Genomic DNA, 16973 nt, shown 5'->3' with positions numbered 1-16973 from the left:
TGCTCAAATGTCCACAATAACATTTACAAGACAAGAATAGTTTCCCTATTTCATTTCCCATTACCGTATTTTTCGCCATATAAGACGCACCCAATTTTAAAAGAGGAAAATCTAGGAGAAAAAAAAAAAGATTCTGAACCAAATACAATGTAAAGTATAGGACAGTGATCTTCAACCTGCGGACCTCCAGATGTTGCAAAACTACAACTCCCAGCATGCCCGGACAGCCGTTGGCTGTCCGGGCGTGCCAGGAGTTGTAGTTTTGCAACATCTGGAGGTCCGCAGGTTGAAGACCACTGGTATAGGCGGTAATACTCACGTGTCCCCGCCGCTCTGGACCCGTCACCGCTGCCCAGGATGTCGCCCTCCATCGCTGTCGCCGCGTTTCTGGGGTGTCCTGTCGCTCCAGAACATCTCTGCTGCCTGGTATCCTCACTCTCCCTCACCGCCATCACGTCGTGATGACGACGAAGGAGAGCGCCGGCCATGCAGGGGATCCCGGCACGGGGCAGACACCGAGGAGGCAGGTAAGGTCCCTCCCGGTGTCCTGTAAGCTGTTGGGGACGCCGCGTTTTGAGCAGCCGGGTTCGTGTCACTTTCACTTCAGACGCGGCGGTCAGCTTTGATCACCACGTCTGAAGGGTTAATACAGGGCATCACCTCGATCGGTGATGTCCTGTATTAGCCGCGGGTCTCGGCCGTTGATGGCCGCAGGGACCGCCGCGATAGGACAGGGTTTTAATGTGTATTTGCCGTATAAAACGCACAAACTGCAGGAGGCTCAACCAAATGAGCACAGATCAATGGAGTTCTATGGAATTGCATTTATCTGTATGAGGAATCCGATTCCTCCTAAAAATCCCCAGAGGGGCCTAATTAAGTGTAAAAAAAAAAAAAAAATTAAAAAAAAAAAATTAACCCCTCCCATATTAAAAGTTCACAACCCCCATTTTCCATATAAAAATGAAAAACACACTTGATATTGACACGTGCGGAATTGTCCAAACTTTCAAAATATATCATTAAATATCCCGTGCTATCAATTGTGTTGGTGTAAAAAATACCAAACCAGAGAATTGCGTGTTTTGAAGTAATGAAGTCAAAAACTATCAAAAGTCCAATCAATACTAAAATGGTACCAGTACAAACAGCAGATTATGCCTAATAAAATGAGCCATCATAGAGCCCAGTATATGGAAAAATAAAAATGTTATAGGTGTCAGAAAAGAAATATTTTAAATTAGTAAAACGTGATGGATACGAAACAAATTTGGTATTGCTGCAATCAGGTCAACCTAAAGTATCAAAATAACATGTACATTTGACCACAAGGTGAATGGCGTAAAAAAGAAAAACCCCAAATATGCAAAATTGCTTTTTTTTTTTTTTTTTCCTTTTTCACATCACAAATGTGATTTAATTTTTTTAAGCAGATGCAGTTCTCCTTTGTTGCTTGCAAATTATTATAATTTTTTTTTCTTTTAAAGGATTGTTTTATGCAAGGGTGCGTTCACACAGCCGTCTGGCCCTGTTTTTTCCCCCGTTTAGGTTCTGTTGTTGCTGCTTGTAAACGGATTACAAACTTTTGGAAAATAATCCCATTGGTGTCAATGGGATTTTTTTTTATATATATATATATTTTTTTTTTTTACAATCCTTTCACATCCGTTTGCACCAGTCTGCACTCATTTCTGTTTTTTATTTATTTATTTATTTTTTTTTTTTACGGGAGAAATGATGGTGCATGCAGTATTTTTTTTTTCTCCCGTCAAAAAAATGGAAGAAAAAAACTGATACAGTAAATTTAACATTGAAGTCTGTGAAAAACGGATGAGCCTTTTATGTCATCTGTTTGCATCCGTTTTCTTTTTTCTTTTTTTTATCACAAATGGATAACATCTGTTGTTGTCCGTTTACATTTTTGACGGGAGAAGAACGGGATGGGTCTAGACGGCCATGTGAACGCAGCCTTATTCAGTGGACAGGAAGCTTTACCTTATTCTCTTAAAAGTTCTGCAACAGCTGTGGTTTGCAGGAATGTATAGGCTGCTATATATACATTGGAGACTATTGGGGTACGTTCACACGAGTGGATTTTCTCAGCGGATTTCGCTGCAGATCCGCTGGTGAAGGCCCGCACTATGCTGTCTTTACATGTGCCTGCTCGTAGCGGCAATACACCGCTACGAGCAGACACACTGTGATGTGCGAGTCGCCGTATACTCGCACATCGCGGGAGCTCTGTGCATAACTCAGTGCAGGGAGAGTGGCCGCGATGTGCGAGTACGCCGCGCACAACGCTGCAGGGTGTCTGCTCGTCGCGGTGTATTGCCCCTACCAGCAGGCACATGTAAAGACAACATAGAGCGGGCCTTCACTAACAGATCTGCAGCGTAAAATACTCTGTAAATGCGCTTGTGTGTACGTACTCTTATACATAAAACTAACAGCATGGTGCATATGATTTGACAAATCCCCCCCCAATATGTGGCACATTTTCAGGGCAACTTTTGACAGTGCTGTAGCGGAAAAAGTGTGTAAAGAAATCAGTGCTTGTCTTCTATTGTGAAATCCTTGATGGATACAAAAATGTCTTACTGCTGGGTGTACATTGTTGTATTCACCGGCCTTAATGTTTAAAGTCCATGGCCCTATGTAACAGCCAGGACTATGGGTCTTTCAGTTTTAGACTTTTTCTGTTTGGTAAATCCAACTCTGTCTGCAGAACTCCCAATAGTCAGAATTTTTTTTCTTTTTTGCATGAATGTATTTTGTAGCTTCTTTAGAAGCTGACTCCGCACATCTGATCCTGAGTGTCCAAGGAAATCTAATATCCTGTATGGATCATTTTCAGTGAAGAATTTCATAATAGTGACATAGGCCATAAAGGTTTTTATATTCGAGGGATTGAAATATCCCTCTACCATAGCGTTATCTTTATTTGTTCATTGGTCAGCTTGGAATCAGTAAAGTATAGAAATAATGCCTACAATGGTGTTATTTCCCAAAATCCAACTTGCTAGTTTGGGGCATTGAAAGAAGAAAAGAACATGGGTAGGTGTGTTTGTGTTTTTTTTTCTTTCTCCAGGTGTATTGTCCCCTCACATGTAATCATATGATCAAACCTGTAATGATAAAAACACAGTTGGGACAACGCCACAAATAATTAAAATGTGTAGCGGAAGATAAAAACTTTTCACTTTTATTCCAAGGGGAACGCTGTAGGTCCAAGATGAGTTGGGGGCCATATTACCAAAAAAGATTTTAATGACAAAGCATAAACACATGGCTATGCTCATGCGCCAACTTCCGAATAAGTCAAACATATTCAAGCTCAGCTGTTTGAGCCTCTGAGCTAGGTGAATTTTAAAGGGGTTATCCAGGAAAAAAACATTTTTTTATATATCAACTTGCTCCAGAAAGTTAAACAGATTTGTAAATTAAAGAAAAAGAATAAGTGCAGCTCACAATTAATACACTGATCCGAGGTTAAATTGGGTAGGCACCTATACCCTAGGTGCAAGAGGAAAAAGTTCAGTAGAAAAAATGTTTACCCAAAACCTCAAGGGAGAGTGTATATAATATTTATAATGAATGGAACAGACCGTGCTTCAATTAACAGTAGAATTTATTATAATATCACATTAATTATAAAAATGGTGGTATTATTAAGAAGATCCCCTCACAGGGCCCTATGGGGGGGGATCAAACAATAAAATAAAATACACAAAAAATTACTGATGCCTCTAATGTGCGTTCATATAGCAGATATCATGCAATAAATGGTTCACTGTAAAGATATAAATGTCACTTAGTAATGTATCACAAAACTGTTCTTTCAATAAAGATGAATGGCAATTGTTATGAAACAGTGTTGCAGTATTGTCCTTCTGATATGAAAATGTATCAGAATTGCGGTATCCTCTGAAGGCAGAGATATTAAAAGTTCCAGCAGAGTAGAATAGAAAGTCTGTGGACTATGAGTGCCGATATTTGTCTGCGCTGACTAAAGATGTTACCGGTGATGATAGCAGCTGGTCCGGACTGCACCGGACCTGTTGTTTAAGCTGCCCGTCTGTGTGCACAGGATTATAGAAGTGCTTTAAGAATAAGAGTTATGCGCTCACCGGTATCTGATGTTAGGCAGTCCACGTTAGTACCCGATCTGGGACAAGAGCTGTTTGCCGGTTCTCGGATGTGCTCCAGTATCTCGGCCTCGTGGAGTTGGCGTGTGACGTCACTGAGAGCTCTGCTGGAACAACGGCCTCACCGGAGTGGAGATGGAATAGGAGCCGTAAGTGTTAGCCGCATAAATCCTCTGCGAGGTATATTAGATTAGAGCTGCAACTGCCAAGTGAAAAACCGCACATGCAGATGGCATCCACCTCCTAGACGCGTTTCAGGGTACTTAGGTATCGACCCTTTCTTCAGTAGGGATAAGTGAGGGGGATCTTCTTAATACTACCACAATTTTTATAATTAATGTGATATTATAATAAATTCTACTGTTAATTGAAGCACGGTCTGTTCCATTCATTATAGAGATGAGCGAACTTACAGTAAACTCGATTCGTCACGAACTTCTCGGCTCGGCAGTTGATGACTTTTCCTGCATAAATTAGTTCAGCTTTCAGGTGCTCCCGTGGGCTGGAAAAGGTGGATACAGTCCTAGGAGACTCTTTCCTAGTAATGTATCCACCTTTTCCAGCCCACGGGAGCACCTGAAGGCTGAACTAATTTACGCAGGAAAAGTCATCAACTTCCGAGCCGAGAAGTTCGTGACAAATCGAATTTACTGTAAGTTCGCTCATCTCTAATTATAAATACTATATACACTCTCCTTGAGGTTTTGGGTAAACATTTTTTCTACTGAGATTTGTAAATTACTTCTAGTAAAAAATCTTAATCCTTTCAGTACTTATGAGCTGATGAAGTTGAGTTGTTCTTTTCTAAGTGCTCTCTTACACGTGACTCAGGAACCACCCAGTTTAGAAGCAAATCCCCATAGCAAACCTCTTCTACTCTGTGCAGTTCCCAAGACAAGCAGAGATGTCAGCAGAGAGCACTGTTGCCAGACAGAAAAGAAAAACTCAACTTCAGCAGCTGATAATTATTGAAAGGATTAAGATTTTTTTTAATAGAAGCAATTTACAAATCTGTTTTAACTTTCTGAAGCCAGTTGATAGAAAGAAAAGTTTTTTCCCTGGAATACCCCTTTGGGGGTCGTGACGTCCATAGACTTGCATTGAGGGGGAAGGACATCACAAGGGGCATGGCTGTGACATCACGACCCCCGCAGCCCGCACTCAGTGTTCGGAACTAAATGTTCCGTATGCTGGGGCAGTGGATTACCCCTTTTCAAAGGGTTACTAATACATTTTTGACAAGTTACATGGACCTGTCAGTTTTCTGTGGATTTGTGTCTGTATGTGTTACATGTGGATTTTATCCCTGCTACATTGACATTTTTTAAATTTGAGGAAGCGCTCAGTACAGAGCTCTAAACCAGTGGTCTTCAACCTGCGGACCTCCAGATGTTGCAAAACTACAACTCCCAGGATGCCCGGACAGCCATCGGCTGTCCGGGCATGCTGGGAGTTGTAGTTTTGCAACATCTGGAGGTGCGCAGGTTGAAGACCACTGCTCTAGATACTTGTCTAAGATCCCCCTCCTGGGGATGGCAGTAGAGGTACCTGTGATGCTACAAGAGGCAGATTTCCCTGTTTAGATCAAAAATGATTAATTGCTAAAAGAGGGGAAATCTGGAAAGAGGCAAATACATAGCACTGTGTTTACCTTCTACAGGCTGTAAGTCCTTGTTACTAGTGAGTGCACCTATTCTCCTCATCCCTTACAATCGCTGTTATATTAAAGGGGTACTCTGGTGAAAACCTTTTTTCTTTTAAATCAACTGGTGCCAGAAAGTGAAACTTATTTGTAAATTACTTCTATTAAAAAATCTTAATCCTTCCAGTACTTATTAGCTGCTGAATGCTACAGAGGAAATTCCTTTCTTTTTGGAACACTGATGACATCACGAGCACAGTGCTCTCTGCTGACATCTGTGTCCATTTTAGTAACCATGCATAGCAGATGTATGCTAAGGGCAGCATGGTGGCTCAGTGGTTAGCACTGCAGCCTTGCAGTGCTGGGGACTTGGGTTCAAATCCCACGAAGGACAACAATAAATAAAGCATTATTATTATTATTATTATTATTATTATTATTATTATTATTACATCAGCAGAGAGAACTGTGGTCATGATGTCATCAGAGAGCATTCCAATAAGAAAAGAATTTCCTCTGTAGTATTTAGCAGCTAATAAGTACAGGAAGGATTAAGATTTTTTAATAGAAGTAATTTACAAATCTGTTTAACTTTCTGGCACCAGTTTATTTAAAAGAAAAAAGGTTTTCACCGGAGTACCCCTTTAAGAATTACTTATAAAGAGATGAAACCCATTGTTCCTGTGAACTGCAGAACGTGGCTTATGTAAAGGGGAAGACGTCTTATAAGCTTTGGCCTTTGGTAGTGACACTTATTCTTCCTTTTACTTTAGTCATTGAGCTCCACCACACATTACTGCAGCTGTCTCCCCCCACATTCGGTGGTCGCTGTGGTTTGTTTTTGCTTTTAGCCGCTTTTCATGAGATGTCGTCATTCTCTCGCACAGCTGTCAGCAGAATCATTAGTTACAAGCAGAAACCTGTGTTTCCTCATGATATGGAGAATTATGTTTGAGTAGTTTTTAGTACTACTTGATATCTCAAGGGCCTTGACTGGTATTGCAGACCATCTCCTTTGTACTTCAATAGGGCTGAACTGCAAAAAAAATTAAAAAAAAAATTATATAATTACTTTTTTTTTTTTTTTTGTTTTTTTTTTGTTTATTAAATAAACCACTACAAAACTTGGCCTGTTTTGACTTTAAACACTGCAGGGATACCTTTTGCTTAGCCATAACTTTTTATTTTGTTCTTTTTATGTCAACTTGGCTATGTGAGGGCTTGTTTTTTTTGCAGGATGAATTGTAAGTTTCATTTGGTATAACCTTTGGTCAGGACTTAGTGCTTCAGTGCATGTAGTGCTGTTTCCCTGGGCATGTAATGTACTAGAGCTGCACGATTTGGGGAAATGTCATATTACAAATATGGAGGTAAATCTGCAATATAATGAGCAAATGGTGAAATCATTTTAGGTTTGTACCCCTAAAATTTCATGTCTACCCACCGTCCCTGGGGGTTGTAGTTTTGCAATAGCTGGTAAAAGGACTTGTTGTTGGCAGCACAACCCTGAAGTATAAGTGGTGATGGATGGGTGCCAGCAGAGAGGGCCTGGTCACGGCACTTCCAGACCATGCATACACAGCACTTCAGGAACAATTCAAAAGTGATTTATTGACCCTTGCAAAAACAGTGATACAACGTTTCACCGGTCTCCCACCGGCTTTTTCAAGCATACAAACAGTGAGAAGTGCCACATATTTATGTGGAAAGGAGGTAGTCCGTTATGAAGTGATATCATAATTAAGATGAAAAAAATGCAAAAATACAGTGATAATACAGTACAATGAAGCAACAGTAAAGTGCAATATGCAGTAGGGATCGACCGATATCGATTATTTTTTTTTTTTTTTTTAAGGGCCGATACTCTGTGGAGGTCAGGGCCGATAGCCAATAACTTATACCAATATTCCAGTATAAGTTATCAGCTATTTATCTCCTCTCCCCCCAAGGCAGCGCCGCTGCAGATCATTGACTTAAAGCAGGCGCTTTAAATCAATGAACTGCAGCTGCTTTTGCGGTGCCAGAGACTGCCGCCGCCACCCGCTTCTCTCCCCTGCCTGTCCTGGGGTCCTTCTGAGTCCTATCACTGGGACTGCCCCCTCCCCACCACCGCACCGCCCTGGCCAGAGACCGCCGCTGTCCCATTGCCTCCCCCATTCCTGGTTTTATAATTACCTGTTCACGGGGCCCGGGGTCCACTCTACTTATGGCTCCTGCAGCGTTCTCCTGAGCTGTCACTGTGTGCACTGACAGTGACATCGCGTTGAGGATGTCACTCATCATTGCGTAGCGCGCAGCATAACACAGGACGCCGCAGGAGCCAGAAGTAGCGTGGACCCCGGGAACAGGTAATTATAAAACCGGGGATGGGGGAGGCAATAGGGGCAGCGGCGGCGATCTCTGGGTGGGGTGGGGTGGGGGTGCGGTGCGGGGCATTATCAGATTACCGGATTAACCTTGCCGATACCGATAACGTCCAAAATCGTGAATTTCGGCCGATTAATATCGGCCAAACCAATCGGTCGATCCCGAATATGCAGTGTTCCATTTAAACTTTAGTAGTCAAAGTGCCGATCTTCATATAAAGATATATACATGTGCAAAAAGGCATGAGACAGTACAAATTATATAATTGTGCAAACGGGTGTAGGATAAAAAAACATTTAAAAGGGGAGGGACATCACATTCACCGCTATTCCGCCGCCATTACGGCGTTCCATGCTTGTCAAACACTGTGTTGTCTTGGAAACCTGTATGTCCAATGGCGCACTCGCTCTCTGCACCATGTGAACGGCGCGCATGCGCAGTGCAGCACGGCACAGACGGTGGCCATCTTGGTAGAGGGAAAAGAATGCCCACAAGTCATACATAACATATAGAGATTTTTTTTACTAGATAATTGATACAGACAATAGAATATGAAGGCAAACAGTATAATGAATGTATCGTATTTATTATCAATTTTCACATGGGGTTTGCGGTGAGTGTGGTCCGTTCTAAGACTTCTGCTTGATCTGTGAATACACATACAAATGAACAATAGTTAGACACTTCATCACATTAGAGATACTCAACTAATAGACATAGTAGAATAGAACAGTATAGAGTGTAATGAAAAAATTTATATAGAGAAATCGTATAATTATAGAATAGATCAATAAAAAATTTATGATAATTAATACACGTAAAAATAAAGTATAAATAAATAAAAAATAAAGAAATAAAATTATGAAAAATAATAAAGTAAAAAATTGAAAATATAAGTATAGAGAAAATTATCTAAATTTTCCTATGCCTGGAGTAATAATGAAATCAACATTTAGGCCCCTTGGTTTCAATGATCCTAATTCATAAATCCAATAGAGTTCTCACTTTTTTAATAAACTGATCCTATCTCCTCCTTTCTTTGATACTGGTACAAGAAAATCAATGATTTTACACTGGAAATCCTCTTCGCCGTGGCCTGCTTCACGAAAGTGCTTCGATACGGGTAGGTCGAGGCGCTTTTTCCGTATACTGTATCTATGTTGGTTCAACCTTACCTTGAACTCAAGGGTGGTTTCGCCGACATAGATCAGTTGACATGGACAAAGGAGGAGACACAATTCAAGTAAAATTGATATTGTATTCCCTCCCTGTAGTCAGATGTTTAAAGCTCTGTCCCTTATCCATATATGTGCAACTCACACAATTTCTGCATGGGTATGACCCCTTACTGGCCACTGTTAGATATTTTTGAGAACCACCTGTTGTTTTTTTAAAGAAACATCGGCCCTTACTAACCTGTCCCTTAGATTCGGCGGTCGTCTGTAGGACATCAATGGTTTACATTTAAATTCCGAGATATTGGTGAATGTTTCTTGTAGAATAGACCAATGTTTATTCAAAATGTTTGCTATGGCACCTGAGTTAGGCTGGGTTCACACCACGTTTTGTTAAATACGGCTCCCATATACGGTTGGGAGAAGGGACGGGGCTTAATAGCGGCGCCCGCACTCAGCCGTATTCGGGAACCGTATTTAATGTATGTCTATGAGCCGACAGGAGTGAACCGCAGCCTCCGGTCGGCTTCGTTTTCGGCCGTATGCGGTTTCCCGACCGCAGGCAAAAACGTGGTCGACCCCGTTTTTGCTTTCGGTCGGGAAACCGCATACGGACAAAAACGAAGCCGACCGGAGGCTGCGGTTCACTCCGGTCTGCTCATAGACATACATTAAATACGGTTCCCGAATACGGCTGAGTGCGGGTGCCGCGATTAAGCCCCGCCCCCTCCCAACCGTATACGGGAGCCGTATTTAAGAAAACGTGATGTGAACCCAGCCTTATAGTTATAGGTGGATACAAAGGCTATTCTTGGTACCTCATTCCTAAGCTTGGGTAGTAGCAAGTCCCTCCTTTTGGTTGTCTGTACATGTGTCATACTGTGGGGTATGAGTTCCCTAGGGTAACCCCTTTTCTTGAAAATGAGGGTTGTTAATGCTGGTTCAACCCTGTCCTCCATACTGATAATGCGTCGTGCACGTAGCATTTGGTTTGTAGGTAGTGATTTTATAATTGATCGGTGATGATGGCTGTCATATCTCAAACAGGAATTGCAGTCGGTAGGTTTAATGTATTTCTGTCTCCAATTTGCCATTTTTCACTATAACTAGTGTATCCAAAAATTGTAAACAATTACTCGAAGATGTGCAAGTGAATTGAATGTGTCTGTCAATGTGGTTCAAAAAATCTAAGTCCTGTAGTTGTTGAGAACCTGTCCACATGAGGAAGACGTCATCTATGTATCTCCACCACTTCAGCACATGGCCGAAGTGGTGGTACACATAAACGTCTCCTCGAGGTCCGCCATGAGCACATTGGCGTAAGTTGGCACCACATTAGTGACCATGGCGGTACCTGCTATCTGTAAATAAAAAATGTCATTGAAAGTAATTATTGGTAAGAACAGTATGTGAGGAATAGATATGTATAATGAGATCACATCAAAGGAGGCCAAAATGGCACCCTCCGGTAGATCCACTGACTCTAGTTTAAGTAAAAAGTCGGTAGTGTCTTTAATGTAGGAGCGTGAATTTGTGGCATATGGTCGTAACACCTGAACGAGGAAAATTGAAATTTGGCTTGTGATAGAACCCCTTTTTTCACGGCAACAAAAAACTATCAGATTAAAGGTTCCTCTCTATGTATCACAGCAGCTGAAAATAACCTTTTTCTAAAACATATATACTTTAATGGTATGCTTTAAAATGAGAATAACTAAAGCAAAAATAAACTATAATTTGTTACCTATAGGTGAAAAAAATATATCAAATAACGAGACACAGGTCCTATTGTTAGATAGACAGCACCCTGTGAGAGAGATAATGTACCACAACTGTCAGTCACTGCGGATATGTCAGTGGTACAATTAAATAAATTCTCATATATATTCAATGGTGCTACTCATAATCTAGGACCTCTCCCCACACCACGTGAGAAAGGTGATAAGATAAAATGTTACAATTTGGTATCCGTTCCGACGCGTTTCCCCCCAACTTGTGGGGTTTCTCAAGGAACTAATAGGATACAATCAACAGTCATAAAAATAACTTCTCTGTTTTTAGATTGTCTCTGATGCAGTAGGTGCCATAACTTGATTGACACCACTCTCTTGGCCGATAAATTATGGACAGTCTATTGTACTGCATCTCCAAAGAAGAAACACTATCTCATGCCCGCCTTGTACCAACAATGGATACCGAGCGCCACAATAAGCGCACTCCTTAATCACCGGCGGCATGATAGAACCCCGCCCAGAGACGATGGGTCTCCCAGGGTTTTTTATTTTTATGTATTTTCGGTAGAAAATACATGGTGGGTATTACTGGGTGCAGAACTGTAAGAAAATCAATCAATTTTTCATAAGTTTGTGCTCTAAAGCACATTTAAGGTCAGCATTTATCCTGTTTGAGATTTCCACAGTAGGGTCCCCTTTTTTAGAATTTTGTAAATACAGTGGTCCCTCAACATATGATGGTAATCCGTTCCAAACGGACCAACGTTTGTTGAAACCATTGCATGTTAAGGGATCCATGCAATGTAAAGTATAGGACAGTGGTCTACAACCTGCGTACCTCCAGATGTTGCAAAACTACAACACCCAGCATGCCCGGACAGCCGTTGGCTGTCCGGGCATGCTGGGTGTTGTAGTTTTGCAACATCTGGAGGTACGCAGGTTGTAGATCACTGTTAGAGGAAGTTGTACTCACCTGTCCCCGCCGCTCCGGACCGTCACCGCTCCCCGGGATGTCGCCGCGTCCCCGGGGTGTCCCCTACGCTCTGGCAAGGCCTCTGCTTCCCCGGCATCCGCACGCTCGGTCGCCGCCATCACGTTGCTACGCACGCCGCTCCTATTGGATGACGTCAATGGAGAGCACCGACAATGCAGAGGATCCTGAGGAGGACGTGCCGGAGCCCCGAGGACAGGTAAGTGATCATCAGCACAGGGCATGGGGCACCGTAAACGGCTATCCGGTGGCAGCTGAAGCAGTCTGCGCTGCCGGATAGCAGTTTATGCGATGGCCCCGACATACAAAAGCATCGTAGGTGGTTGCTGCCTTCAAAATGCGATGACCTCTGAGAGGCCATCGTAGGTCGGGGGGGGGGGGGGGGGGTCACTGTAGAGGCATCTGAGAGCTGTCTAAGAGCCCCTGTCAGATATTTGGACTGATCCATGACCACAACCCTACCACCTTTATCAGCTGGCTTTATGATAAGGTTGTGGTCATGGATCAGTTCCTCAATTGCCATCAGTTGTGCCCGTGTCAGGTTGGAGGGTTTATTGCCAATGTCATTACATCTGAGTTTTTCAATGTCTTTTTTGACTAACATACAATATGTGTCAAACCCACATGAATTGATTTGGGGGTTAAAGCTGCTGCTGACCCTGAGGTTATATTGAGCAGCCCTAAATCCCACATCATTGTTACATTCAGAGACAATATTAGTTACAGGGTTAGAATCAAACCATATTTTTTACTTTAACCTGTGAAAAAAACTGCTAACAATGAAGTTCAAGTAGAAACCAGTCTGTTGTTATCTGGGCAAAAGCTCAGGCCCTTAGAGAGCAACTGTAGTTGGGCATCATTTAATGGATATGGGGGCCTCTTAATTCTCCCGCCGATGTCGGGGGGGGGATATAGGAATTAGTATGTTGACTTTTTAGCTTTCATGTCTGATATTCTTGCAGCAATACCTGCGCTATATTAACCTGCTCCCTTGTGATTGGGCTTTGCTATTAGTAAAGTATATTACACTGCTTCCAAATCAGTGTGCCTCCAGCTGTTGCAGAACTACAACTTCCAGCTTGCCCGGACAGCCAACAGCATGCTGGGGGTTGTAGTTTTGCAATAGCTGTTATAAGGAGTGGTTATCCAGCTGCTTAACTCCCACTTTACCAGGGCCAGCACTCTTCTGTATGCAGCAGTCTAAACATTGCAGGACAATATTTCCATACACTGACTTTCAGCACATTTTTAGAATTCTCCATAGGGCGTCCATATAAACAACCAACACTTACAGCGCAGCAAGAATAGTGAAGACGTGAAGTGTAATACAAAGCCTATCTAACGTACACGACTTCTGGTTCTTTCCCTATATCCTGCGTTACTTTTCATACTAGTTGTGATGAGAATAACACAATGTAGCAGAGCCGACTGACACTACAAAGCCTTTCCCCTAGGAGCGTGTGTTGTGCGGGCAGTGCTCGGCCCATATATGGGAACGTTATGGGGCAGGAATCCGTCCGGCTTCCTCTCTTCACAGATGCATTTACTGAAGAATGCTAGTGTTACTTGTCAGGGGTCTGCCTTACATCTGCTTTAGGAATTACCAAAAATGGGGACTGGCTAACAAACTTTGTGCTGGTTCTTGCGGTACACGGATCCCGGGCCTGGTCTCCACTTCTGCTGTGCGCTGCAAGTTGCTAAAGCAGGAGATATGTTTCTGTGGTTTTCTTTTTCTGTGGTTCTTATTGTTCTCGTTTTCTTTGTTCTTGTTTTAAACTGCACAAAAAAAGCGTAGCTGATTTCTTCAAAAAAAGAGCATTGCACCTATCTTCAGAATGTGTGCGGTAATACTGGAACCTTCCTGCAATACTACACATGACCTGAGCACATGTGGAATCGGTTATGTTTGATATAGAAAATATATATATATATATTTTTTTTTCCTTCAGTTCTGGATAACAGCATTCTATTCACTTTTTGTAAGAAAATGAAGTATTCTAAAAATTGTCCTCTTCTAACTAGAGATGAGCGAACTTACAGTAAATTTGATTTGTAACGAACTTCTTGGCTCGGCAGTTGATGACTTTTCCTGCATAAATTAGTTCAGCTTTCAGGTGCTCCCGTGGGCTGGAAAAGGTGGATACAGTCCTAGGAGACTCTTTCCTAGGACTGTATCCACCTTTTCCAGCCCACCGGAGCACCTGAAAGCTGAACTAATTTATGCAGGATAAGTCATCAACTGCCGAGACGAGAAGTTCGTGACGAATCGAATTTACTGTAAGTTCGCTCATCTCTACTTCTAACCCCTAAAATGTTTGTTTTATTTATCTGCATGCAGGGATATATGAGGGCTAATTTTTTTGCACCATGATCTGTAGTTTATCTGTTTTGATTTTTCTGGTATATAAAGTGACCAAAAATCTGCATTTCTGGACTGTAATTTTTTTTTTTACATTTACACAATTATGTTCTATTTGTTCGGACATTCCTGCACTATACCAAATCTTTATTTTTTTTATATTATTTAAAATATGGAAAAGGGGGGGGGGGGGTTTAACTTCTTTGGGGGTGAAAGGGTTATACTTATTACAACATTATTATTTTTCACTATTGCCTGCAAACTCACCATTATCACTGTTTAGTGCTGTGCCATAGGCGTTACATTGATGAGTGTGATAGGTGCTCTGCTTATACAGGCTGCCTGTGTACTTGGATTGTCAAACAGGCAGCACAGAGGCAGGTAGGGACCCTGCAATCACCCCACTAGCCTCTGTCCCAATCAGGTCCCCCTGTGCGCATTGGTGCCTGGCATTAGCGGTGAGTCCTGGCTGCTGATAGCAGCCATTTCTCACCATCTATGAAGCGACACTTTTAACGCTAAATTACGTAAATATACGAAATTTCACTTTAACATATTCACTCCCATGACTTGACTTTACTTCATAGGATGGCAAAGGGTTAGGTAAAACTCCTGGTGTGAGATACTAGAATTGTTCTCATGCAGAGAAGTATAGAACATGAGTAATACAGAACCTTACCATATTATCAGTCCCCCATCCACGAGATGAGACAGGAAGTCTAGAACATTATCTGGCCCCATGATCATTCCTTAAAGACCTATTTCCAGTTATGAAAAATTTCAGAAAGTTCTGACGTATGGGTTTGTGGGATACTCTTAAACAATGTTATGTTTTGTGGTTTTAATTTCCTTTTTTTAGATGTAAATGAACACACCGGTTAAGCTCCATATCTAACACACATGGAGGCCTCTCTACCACAGCAGATGTTGGGGTAGAGAAGCGTCGCACATATTGGATTTTAAATTGCCCAGTGTAAATTTTTTGTTTTGTTTTTAAATCAACTGGTGCCAGAAAGTTAAACAGATCTGTAAATTACTTCTATTTAAAAATCTTAATCCTTCCAGTACTTATCAGCTGCTTTATGCTCCACAGGAAGTTTTTCTCTTTGAATTTCTTTTCTGTCTGACAGGGCTCTCGCTGACACCTCTGTCTATTTCAGGGACTGTCCAGAGTTGGAGCAAATCCCCATAGCAAACCTCTCATGCTCTGGACAGTTCCTGACATGGACAGATGTGTCAGCACAGAGCACTGTGGTCATGACAGAAAAGAAATTCAAAAAGAAAATAACTTCCTGTGGAGCGTATAGCAGCTAAGTACTGGAAGGATTAATATTTTTAAATAGAAGTAATTTACAGATCTGGCACGAGTTGATTTAAAAACAAAAAAAAAAAAATTTCCACTGGAGTACCTTTTTAAGCTGCCGGTAGAGGCGTCTGGCAGCCATCCATGCACGCATGTGGGCATAGGGATAATGCTGTTAGGCAAATGGCTGTCTCACACATATGGCCTGCCTAAAGATACCCATACAAATGTGACTGTCTGGCAAACACTGTTAGCTGAATGAAGTTCAGCAAACAGTATATTTCCAGCTGTTGCAAAACTAAAGGCTCTCCGGGCATGCTGGGAGTTGTAGTTTTGCAACAACTAGAGACACTTTGGTTGGAAAACACTCCGCTGACGGCTAACTCTTCTAATCCCTCTATACATGTGCATGCTCGGCTCTGGTGAGTGACCGTGTGCTCAGATAAAGGGGGGGGGGGGTTTAAGTTTCTGCCAGACTCTTCCGGCAGCAGCTCCTTCTCTCCTTGCTTTTTATTTGTTCCCGTACACATTGGTCAGTCCCGCTAAAAATGGTGGACTCGGCCACTCTTCTTTTCCTCCTTAGTTCTACGCTCAGAGCTGGCCTTGCAGATTTCATCACATTTTAGCGTACGAATAGTGAAGCCCGACGAACTCCATTATAAGTCTTGGGGTCTATTTACACGGCAGAATTTCCGCTTGCGGAATTCAGCCTCAAATTAAGATGAGTTATGTGTAAATTATATAGATGGATACCTGGGCACAATGGGGTACAGATTAGGGATCGACCGATTATCGGTTTGGCCGATATTATCAGCCGATGTTCATGATTTTGGACATTATCAGTATCTGCAATTACCTTGCCGATAATCTGATAATGCCCCTCATCGCCCGCACCGGCCAGAGATCGCCGCCGCTGCTGCCCGATTGCCTCGCCCATTCCCGGTTTTATAATTACCTGTTCCCAGGGTCCTGGCTCCTGCGGCATCCTGTGTTACGCTGTGCGCTGCGCAATGACGAGCGACGTCACCGTCGGTGCGCACAGTGACCGCTCAGGAGGATGCCGCCAGAAGTAGCGTGGACCCCGGGAACAGGTAATTATAAAACCGGGAATGGGGGAGGCAAAGGGGCAGTGGCAGTCTCTGGCCAGGGTGGTGCGGTGCGGTGGTGGTGATAGGACTCAGGAGGACCCCAGGACAGGTAGGGGGGGAGAAGCGTGTGGCGGCAGCGGTCTCTGGTACCGCAAAAGCCACTGCAGTTA

The 16973-nt window shown here is 42.5% G+C and overlaps 1 protein-coding gene across 2 annotated transcripts in view; it reads left to right on the top strand.

The window, feature by feature from the left end:
• ITGB1 (integrin subunit beta 1) overlaps window positions 1–16973 on the top strand; it is a 51507-nt gene that overhangs the window by 6019 nt on the left and 28515 nt on the right. The window contains exon 1 of one of the 2 annotated variants that reach the window (XM_056519465.1): window positions 4025–4294. The exons of the other annotated variant lie outside the window; for it this stretch is intronic. Coding sequence (XP_056375440.1) covers window positions 4118–4294 — 177 coding nt within the window. The 5' untranslated portion in view covers window positions 4025–4117. Of the gene's footprint in view, window positions 1–4024; window positions 4295–16973 lie in introns of those variants that run through there. 2 annotated transcript variants of the gene reach the window in all.

This window comes from Hyla sarda, chromosome 5, assembly GCF_029499605.1.
Source record: "Hyla sarda isolate aHylSar1 chromosome 5, aHylSar1.hap1, whole genome shotgun sequence".
NCBI lineage: Eukaryota > Metazoa > Chordata > Amphibia > Anura > Hylidae > Hyla > Hyla sarda.
This window is presented reverse-complemented; position numbering and strand designations above follow the sequence as displayed.